The sequence below is a fragment of the Phodopus roborovskii genome, unplaced genomic scaffold (assembly GCF_943737965.1).
Source record: "Phodopus roborovskii unplaced genomic scaffold, PHOROB, whole genome shotgun sequence".
In the NCBI taxonomy this organism is placed as follows: Eukaryota; Metazoa; Chordata; class Mammalia; order Rodentia; family Cricetidae; genus Phodopus; species Phodopus roborovskii.
In genome coordinates this window covers 21,069,588-21,079,767 of record NW_026126480.1, presented here as the reverse complement: position 1 = coordinate 21,079,767, position 10,180 = coordinate 21,069,588, and the positions used below count along the sequence as shown (strand labels likewise).

Sequence of the window (10,180 nt, the reverse complement as noted above, 5' to 3'; positions counted from 1 at the left end):
TTCTATGATCTGCATCTCAGTTGCCAAAAAGGGGGGTGGGGAGTGAAAAGTCAGTTTTCAGGTGGGAAAAGCAGCAGAATCCCATCAGCTGAGGCAGGTAAGGGGACACGAGCATCGTGATCCCCGAAGCTGGATCCTTTCGGTGCCAGATAGCCAGAATTGCCCTAGGGGCGGAGTCCGCGGGTCTGGCGGCTCCTGGCAGGCAGGAGCCGGGTCCAGGTGGTCTGAGAGCTGGGAAAGCTTCGGCGGTCCGGGTAGAGTGCTTGTGGCCAGCAGGTGGGGCGCCGGGCGGGGCTCCGCCCCCTGGCCCCTACTCGTTGGTCCGCAGCCGCCCAGCCCCGGCCCCTCTCCATAGCCGGAGCGCGATTGGTGGCAGCGCTTGTCGCTCGGAGGGGGCCGGGCCGTGCTGCTTCGCTCTTTGGGTCGCTGCCACAGCCTTGGTTCTCCTGAGCAGCGAGCGACACGGGCTGGTGGCATCTCCCAGGCAGCGGGCGCTGGAGATAGGAAGCAGCGCGGCAGCGGGCCCTGGCAGTGACAAAGTTTCCCAGAACTGCAGGTCGCATCGCGACACTGCTGGCCACCCGTGACCGCCTAGGGAAAGGCTCGGAGATTTTGAATTTGGGGGGGGGGCAACAACAACAAACAAACCCACCTCGTTTCCTTTGTGAAGCTCTTTCTCAGGGTGGCCAGAGGCGGGAGCTGCAAACTTGGGCACCGCGGCTTGAACTGCCAGGGATTCGCCTTTGGAGAGCCTCAATACTTAGGTACTGGTGTACCAGAGGCCCCAGCCGTGCCAAGGGGTGTGAGCGCGGGGGAGTTAGGGGTGTGCAGTAAGGAGGGGCCCCAGGAGCTCTATATGGAGGAGGGACCCCAGAATGGTGTGTACAAGGAAGACCAAAACTTTGGTGTCCACTTGCGTGATCTTGAGTGGTATGACCAACATCATCTGCCTGCTGTACGTGGGCTGGGTTACCAACTACATCGCCAGCGTGTATGTGCGGGGGCAGGAGCCAGCGCCCGACAAGAAGCTTGAGGAAGATAAAGGGGACACCCTGAAAATTATCGAGCGGCTGGACCACCTGGAGAATGTCATCAAACAGCACATCCAAGGTACCGGCGTTCTGGGAAACTTGAGCTACACACACAGCCAAGGAGTGCCCAATGCTCTGCTTTTGGGATGGGATGCATTGAGGCCAATGCATATGGGGCCAGTTACTGCAGGGAGGGCTTTGGGTGGCAGCTGCATGGTTGGAGGGACTGCAAGGACTGGTGTCCTGGATCTTCAGTGTCTGACACCCTGCTAGTTTTCCTTGGGCACACGTGTGTACCCATATGCACGTGTGTGTGTGTGTGTGTGTGTGTGTGTGTGTGTGTGCAGCTTGTTGTTGGTATGGGGATGTGCTATGCTCGTGTCCAAATGTGCATGACTCCAGACTGCTTCTCCCGGGATCGCAGGATCACACACTAGTCCAGGAGTGTGTCTGACTGTGGATGTTTATGTATCTAAGAGAGAGTACAAGGGCAAGAGAGCTTATTTGGCTGAAGTAAGGGACGGGAGAGAAACCCTGTGTGATCCAGTCTGTGGGGTTTAAGAAGCAGCAAGCTTCAGGACAAACCCAGACTAGAAAGATAACATTGCCCCAGTATCGGCCCCAGCCTCAGCTTCAGCTCAGGTAGTGCTGGGACTTCAGGGAGCATCTTAAGTGGAAAGTCTCCTCAGCTGTAGCACACCTGCAGATCCAGGACCCTTCCCTACGATCAGGTGTCACACCCAGGAAGAAGCTAAGTCCATTGCGGTGGCGCTTCTGTTCAGGACGGAGAAAACCCACTGAGGTTGCCGTTTTCCTTCAGAGCCTTCTGGTCTCAGTGAGGGCCAATTTGTAAGGCAGCTATCTACACTCGGTGACCCAGGAATCAGCCATGGTAGAGTAGACAAACCCACAGAAGGCGGGTCTGAAATCCAAGGCTGCAGTGGGTGGGTGTCTCTAAATTACGTACAAAGGGAGAGTGGGATATAAAGGACTCTCCTGATGTGACCCAGTCAGTATGAGTGCCACAGGCAAGTAAGTGATGGAGCTCAGGGCAACTGGAGTAAGGCATGCTCACTCAGGCTAGCTATCTGGATGTCCCCTGTCCTCTTCAGATGTCCTCTGCTTTCCTAGATAAGAGGACTTCTTAACTGCAGGCCCCAGCTAGTTTACCTGTAAACCTGACAGGGTGCTGGATATGGGGTAGCTCCTGGCAGTATCTGAGCTGCAGGATGCCTGCTCTGAGCTCTATTTACCAAGGTAAGGACTACTTTCTGGTCTGGTGTACCTTCTATGTAGCCAGATTGGCTCCTTCCCTGGGAAGGCTTCACCAGGTTCAGGTGAGGGCAGAAAGGCCACCCTCTTGGTTGTGTTTCCTAACTGACAAAAACAAGCATTTGACTATGAGCCCCCCTAGAAGAGAGACCTTCGATAGCTCTTACTTCAAACCCGCCTCAGCCTCACCCAAACATTGAACTCGACAGACCAAATTGTCTGTGCCTATAGTGCCTGTTGCTGCCATTTGCCTTGATATGTTCTGGGAGGTGGACGCAAGGCTGTGCCTTGCTCTGACATTTCCAGTTTGTACACATATTCTAAGAGATTTTCATTCGTGTGTGTGTGTGTGTGTGTGTGTGTGTGTGTGTGTGTGTGTGTGTGTTCAGAATGATTCTCCTGTTCTTTTCTATGTAGTTAGGGAAGAAGCCAGCAAGGGACTGCTTCAGGGATAATTTCAAGGATTTCACGAACCCATAAGCTCAGCACTGAGCAGCCCTTATCATATTGAATGTGGACCATGTCACATGATTCACAAGGCTCCACATGAAAACCATTGTGGAAGATGAAAAAAAAATTATTTTTTAACCAGGAAATCTTAGAACTTCTTGATGTTTATCTGCTAAATTGGGAGGAGATGGGTTAATAAACAAGAAGCCTCCTTAGATCGTGCTAATCCAGGTGTCCTTTGGGCAGTAGGAAATGACAAACAAGGCCAAAGCCACTACCCACAGTGAGTGAGGGAGTGACTTATGAAAGGCTAGACATGAAGGAGACCGAAGGCAGAGGCTAGCTGGTTGTTTGTGCTGTAGCAGTGTGGCGATGATGACAACTCCTTCCAGGGTTCCAGAGTAGTCTCTGTGCTTGGATTTGGGGTTCAAAGATCTGTAAAGTGTGTGAGATCATTCCTGTCCTTAAGGATGTGGGCTGTTTCCATAGGTCCATCATCTAAGTTTTGTGTCAAGAGAGCCTTTTAAATAATTTTTGGTACATAACAGAGCTGAGGATGAAGGTTGGGTGCTGATAATAAGAATATTCTGGAACTCTGTGGTATCTATTATTTGCTATGCCCTGTCCTCAGAGCTTTGGGTAAGTTGACTTAACCTTAGAGCCTTGTGGGGTCAGTGGTATTAGCTCCATATTATAGATGTGGAAACTGAGATCTGGAGAGATTGTTTGACCTACTGGTCCAGAGTCACACTTGGTTACACTCGGACATTTGAACTCAGATAGTGGCTTCAGGGTCTCTGTTTTGCTGTGAGAAGAGGTCTTAACATACTAGTATAAGGTTGGTTTTGAACTTAAGACCCTTCCATTTCAGCAAGCATCACAGATGGGTGCCACTATATCCAGGTTATTGTTTATTTTGGCTGTTGGTTCTATAATCTAGGAAGGTGTCAGTCTGTGTTCTTAACTGTATAATATATGTTTGCTAAGAGGGCCAGAAGCACACAGGGGGAGAGTGTTGTCCAGGCTGTCCTGGTATTGGTTGACAGCGGTGAGAATGGATGTATACTAGTGAAAGGCCATCTGAGTATCTTGGAGGTGTGGTGGGGTCAGTAAACCCACATGGAATATCTTTCCCTTGACATATTAGGACAGATCTGGGTTTTGGTTGGTTTCTTGATGAAGGCAGAGGTCATAGTCCCTTAACAAATGTTTGATGACTCTTTGGGAAGTTCTAGCAGGTAGAAGAGAGTCAGTTTGGATAGTTGAGTGACTGTCCTGCACTGATGCCCAACATCCTAATTAGTCATGAATTTGGTCACTGCCAGTTTCCAAAGGACAAGTTTTGCTTCAGAACGTTGCCCAGGTGCCTCTTCTCTTTGGAAGGGAAGCTGTCCAGGAAGTTGCAAATGTCACTGAATGTTCAGCAGGATGTTCTGAGGACTTGCAATTAGAAGAGGCTTTGGAGCGGCACCCTAGAGGTCTGTTCTAGTCATGACTGAAAAGTTGATTTTCCTCTTGGGACCACAGTGATATTTCATTTTAATTTGTTTTCTGATTGAATGATTTAATTAGATAGTGTGTGTGAATCTCTTGGGAATATAAATTGTATTTTTGAACATTATTTTTTTTAAACCAACTAGATGTTAAACGACAGGGTAGTTAACTTTAGAGGTTAAAATAAGTATCCTGTTGGGGTAGAAACACTAAGTAGTTCCCAGTACAGGCTCCAACTCAGGACCTTACACCTTGTTTGAGATGGTCAGATGGACAGATGTTAGAGGAAGCCCAAGTGTGAGAGAACTTGTAAAGAGAAATTGCTCTTCCTCATCCCCTTTCTCAGTTTCTTTTTTGAGACAGTATCTCATATAGTCCAGGCTAGCCCCAAGTGCACTGTGTAGTTGACCTGAAACTTGCTAAGTAGCAAAGAGGACCTTGAATTCTCCTGCCTCCACCTCCCCAGTGCTGGGGTTACAGGTATGTGCCACCACACCTAGTTTATGTGGTGCTGAGCATCATGCTTGGGGTCTGTCCCTTCTAGGTAAGCACCCTAACAACTGAGCCATCCCAGTCCTGGTTCCTGTTTGAGTTTGTATGTCAAGCACAAACAAACATGCCTTTCTTTTTTTATTTTTGGTTAGTATCAGTTTGAATCTGTTAGGAATATGCCAATGTTTAAGAATGTATGGGACTTCCCAGGATCTATTCTACTCCAGGAACTATTTTGTAATCATAAGCCCTCCTTTTGGCTTCTCCCAATTGACTACACATGTACAGAGACAATACTGTCTATATATATATATGTATACTGTTCTCCCTTCTTTCCTCAGCCTTTTATTTTTTTTAGAAGCATTTTTCTCTCTGTTACATAGTTTAGTCTTTCAACCTTTATTTCTTGGCAACCAGAGGTTCCTCAAGCTGCTCTGGCAGGGACTAGGAGTTATTTGGGACCATAGGGAACTGGGGCACTCCTGGTCCACATTTGTTTTCTAAGGACAATCGAATTCCTGTTGCCAGCATGGATGGAACTTCAAGTGACTCAATGGGCTCAAACATCAGAGGAAGAGGGAAGAATATCACATAAATAGTAAATGTTTTGACATTGCTCAAAATGTTCAGTCATTAGTAGCCTTTGATGCTGTCAGTAAAAAGACTGTCCTTGGGGTGGGTCTGCTGTTAGATGCTCTACTGTCCCCTGTGCATAGACTACTCCCATCCCAGCATTATCAATATCATGTTGACAAAGTCAGATTTCTCCCATTTTTAAAAAATACACTAGGAACTGAAAGGTACTTGGAAGCAACCTCAATATGGTTGCCTGATATTATTTTTCCTTCTTTTTTTCATTAATTTATTTTTTACATTCCAATTCCAGTTCCCTGTCCCTCCTTTCCTTCAACTTCCCCCACTTGCCATCTGCTCCTCTGAGAGGGTAAGGCCTCCCCTAGGAAGTCTACTAAGTCTGTCCTATCATCTTGCTGAGGCAGGACCAAGGCACCTCTCTTATCCCCCCCCCATACCATTGTGCCTAGGCCGAGCAAAGTATTTTTTTCATATAGAATGGGCTCCACTAAGCCAGTTTGTGCATTAGAGTTAGATCTTGCACTCACTGCCAGTGGCATATATTGTTCCAGCTGCAACATTGTCACCCATATAAAGGGAGTCTAGTTTGGGCTTATGCTGATTACCTGTTTGTCAGACCAGAGTCAGTGATCTCTCACTAGCTCGGGTCAGCTGATTCTGTGGGTTTCCCAATCTTGGTCTTGACTCCTTTGTTCATATTATTGCTCCTCCCTTACTTAGATTGTTCTCCAGGAGCTTTTGAATGGCATTTTTATGATTATTGTTTTTTTTTTTTTTTTTTTTTTTTTTTTTTTTGCCTTGTCTTTTGGAATGATTTTGCTGACCTGTAATTTGACTATTTGACTGTCTTGTCTCAATTCTTCCCAAACTATTGGCATTAATTTTTCTAGAGATTACCACTCTCTTCTTTTAGCAGTCTCATGGCTTTACACAGCATGTAATTAAATTAAGCAGTTGCAGTAACAAGTCCCAATAGTATTCCTGTGCTTGGGAACAACTCCACAGTTAGGGGGAGGTGCAGCCTGCTAGAGGGAAGCCCACATAGGGACAAGAGCATCATGGGAATGTTTCACAAGGGAAATAGGAAGCATGCAAATTTGCAGAGTGGAGTAGAGGACTGCTCAAGAAAATGTCCCCCAAACTTTAAATGACTGCATAGTATTCCAACACCAATGGGCCATTTTTTGTTTGGCTTTCTCTGATGTTGGATATTTGTTAGGAAATGGATACACATAGTTAAAAAAAAAAAAAAAAACGAGTGTCTTTGCCTCATCTATTTCCCTCTTTGAATTATTCTCAAAGATGTATTTTCAGAAGATTACCAGTGACAGAATATGAACATTTTTATGAAATATTATTTTTCAAAATGAAAGTCTTTTCACCCAGTCACTGACAATGCAGTATTGTGCCAGGGTCATGGAGGGCTGGCATTTGGTGTTATCGTTCAGCATTTTCTGGGCAAGTGGAATTACTGTCAAGACAGTTGAGTCTTTTTATTTGTACTTCTTTGGTTATGGTAGAACTTAATACTCTCCCTGAAGCCCTCTGTGTGTTTTTGTCTTGTGAGAATAATTTTTCTCTTGGATGCTCAGTATTGGTGATTTGTGTATTTTACATATTTTCATAGATTTTTTTGTGAATTAATAAGATACACATGATGACTGTATTATTCATTATATATACATATGTATGTTTTATTTTTGAATTTACTTTGTGTTTGGTGTATTGCTCTGCATGCAGATGTGCAGGTGTGGTCACCTGTGCATGTGAGGGGAAGCTGGAGGTTGACATCAAGAATCTGCCTTAATTGCTCAGCACATATTTTAAGACAGGGTTTCTAACTGAACCTGGAGTTTGTTGTTTTTGCCTAGATTGACTGGCCAGTGAACCGTCAGTACTGGGGTTATATATGTGTACCATTATACCCAGCTTTTATGTGGATACTGCAATGTGAACTCAGGTCCTCATTTTATCCAGCCCCTAATTTTTGTTTTAAATAGATACCTTAGGTCAGAGGTTTTCCCAAGGGTATCTCCAGGAGTTGAAAACTTCCAGAAGGTTTAATTTGGGACTCTATTAATAGTAACAGGGTCGTATGTCATCACCAACCCCCAGTGTCCCCCACAACACTTTTTCCTTATGGTTTGTATGTAGTGTTTGGTAAATTACTTCAGTTCTTAAAGGTTCCACCTCCTGCTGCTGCTCCTCCTCCTCTTCTTATTTCAAGACGGGATTTCTCTGTGGAGCCCTTGTTGTCCTGGAACGCACTGTTTAGACTATGCTGGCCTCGAACTCACAGATATCCACCTGCCTCTGCCTCCCAAGTGCTGGAATTAAAGGTGTGCACCACCACCAGGCTATGGTTCCACTTCTTAAAGAGAAACCTGAAAGCCTTGTGGGATGGAAAGAGAAGCCTGACAGCTGTATTTCTGAGAGAGATGATGGTAGTCTGAAGAGAATAAGCAAATCCAGGATGATACCGAAGTGTCTCACATTGTCCATCTGTCCTTCTGAACACGATGAGACAAGTTTCCCTATGTGACTCATTTCTAAATCCACTATATCTGTCCTCAGAGTCAGCTTCATCCCAACTGTGGAAGGTTGGGCCATTGATTGTGTTTTGTTTCCTCAAGCTTATCAAGCAAACCCTGTGTATGTTAGTGTGTCTCAGATCCACAACATCGGGTTGATGACAGGGGACCAGAGAACTAGGAAATGTCCTGGATGGGGATGTTCATCTGCTCCCTGTAGCTTTCAGGTGTACCTCTTTGCTCCCTTAACTGGAAGGGTTTGTTACCAGGAGAATGAAGCATCTGCTGGGATCTTGTTGGAGGGAAAGTTGTCATCAAAGCAGCAAAGCTCTCTAATTTTTGGAATAAGCTTGGGTTTGAAAATTCTGTCCATAGCAGACACTGAAGCCTTGAGGGTGTCAACAGCAGGACCCAGGGTTGAGCCTAATTGCTTTTGTTAACAGCCCAGGGCCACATCTTTATGGTGCAGAAGAACCTCGCCAAAGAATACAGCTTCTCCCTATGGCCAAGGACTTTCCCTGTTTAGCCAGAGTGTACAGGCTGCAAAATAAATAAATGAATTCCACATTCTTTCCTGCTCACTTGACATAAATCGCTGTTTGCCCTTGATAAGCAGTTTGGTGGCAAATTTCAAGGAGAATTGAGAATCAGAAGCAAGTCACAATCAAGCTTGTGAGGGCTGCAAAGGTCAGCACCAGCCACCGAAGTTAGCTTAGATTTTCCAGATATGTTTGAGAGATTTGAAGCCACACACACAGCTCTAGGAGCACCTCTGTTGCTGTTCTGTAGGACTCTGACCTCACTTATTTGAGAAGCTGCAGGTGCTGTTGTGGCTGTGCCCATTTCCTTGCTTTATCCAAGAGTGTGTAGATACCTGCTTTCCTCTGGACAAGCACATTTGAAGGCTCTGAGGAGATACCCTACCGAATATGAGGGGCAAGTTAACCCAGAGAGTAGCCACGTGGGCTTTGAGAAAGATGGGGCTATGGGCATGCATATGCTGTCCCGAGCACATGGAAGTCAGAGAACAATTTATAGGAATTGGCTCTCTCCTTCCATTATGTGGATCCTGGAGATTGAACTCACCTCATCTGATCTTTTTCAGTAGGCACCTTTATCTAGTGAACTATCCCAGTTGCCCTACATGTCTATAAATATCAGAGATGCTGATACATAGGACCAGAAGCAGAGGACTGGGGCTTCAGGTGGCTGTCATATTCCATGAACACAGGCCATCTTTTATGCCTGTAGGCCAATTTGGCAGGAATTTGATTATTCCATTATTCCAAAGTATATACATGTTGTCTTCTCAAACCTCCACTTTGCCTTTGAGTCCCATGCAGCTTCATCTTGCAATGCAAGGCTGCACATAAGGATTCCCCACATTCCTATTTCCTTGCACACATGCCTTTACTCGCAGGGCACTTACCCCAGGGCAGTGCCAGGATTAGGCAAGTCCCGGCAGTACATTTGTGGTCAACCCACCCTTTTTTTTCCCACTCCGTGAAGCACATTAGTATGCTGGGGAGTATGTTAACCTTGAAATCTCTTTAATTTGTGGAGTTAAAGTTAATCATTCTTAAGCTTTGCTACTTAAGTTATTGTTAATAGCAAATTACCCCACAACTGTTCCCAAGTCAGGTATGTTGTGGCAGTGACTGTGAGCAACAGCTGTTCTGGAACCTTTTCTGTGGGTCTGTGCACTCTATGGACTCTGCTGAGTGCAGCCAACCAGAACTTTCAGAGGAAGAAGTCCTGGCTATGTGAATGTTAGTGTCTTAGTGGCTTTTCTGCCTCTATGGTTGTGACTGAAGATTCGGCAGTAGCCGGATCACTGCAGTGTGTATGTGCAGCTTAGAGATGGTGTTGTCCTACATTTCTCAGCTTCAGCTTGGTGAGTTTGCTTTTGGAGGATGGAGCTGTCCTTAATGGTGCAAATTGAAGCAACTAAGTATCTAATTCCAGTGAGGTATTGAGGGCTTTGTCCTGAATGAGGACACCCTGAAGTGACACAGAGGCCAGCAGGCACAGTTAGCTGGGCCACATTTTATTGTCACTGTCCTTCAGAAGCTCACAGAAGGATGGTGTTGGGAAGGTCCAGAAATGACCCCAGGATAGGTAAAGACAATGGAAAACAATGCCTACAGAGGCTGATACCAGCTCTCTCATGATTGCTCTCATTCTACCAGTGTCCCAAATTCAAGTCTCAAAAAGTGGCTCACCCTGAGAAGGCATGTGGAGGACTGTGCCTCAAGTATCTTGGGTGCTTAGTTAGGTTTCCACACCTGACTTTTCCAAACATCGCTGTCCTCAGGA

General features: G+C 46.0%; 1 protein-coding gene across 2 annotated transcripts in view; it reads left to right on the top strand.

Annotated features, from left to right (window-relative positions):
- The first annotated feature begins 421 nt into the window (after window positions 1-421).
- Window positions 422-10,180, top strand: part of Galnt18 (polypeptide N-acetylgalactosaminyltransferase 18) — a 302,731-nt gene continuing 292,972 nt past the window's right edge. Inside the window, exon 1 of one of the 2 annotated variants that reach the window (XM_051192694.1) lies at window positions 422-1,110. In XM_051192694.1, coding sequence (XP_051048651.1) covers window positions 876-1,110 — 235 coding nt within the window. In that variant the 5' untranslated portion in view covers window positions 422-875. The remainder of the gene's footprint in view (window positions 1,111-10,180) is intronic. The other variant, XM_051192692.1, reaches the window with a different exon arrangement.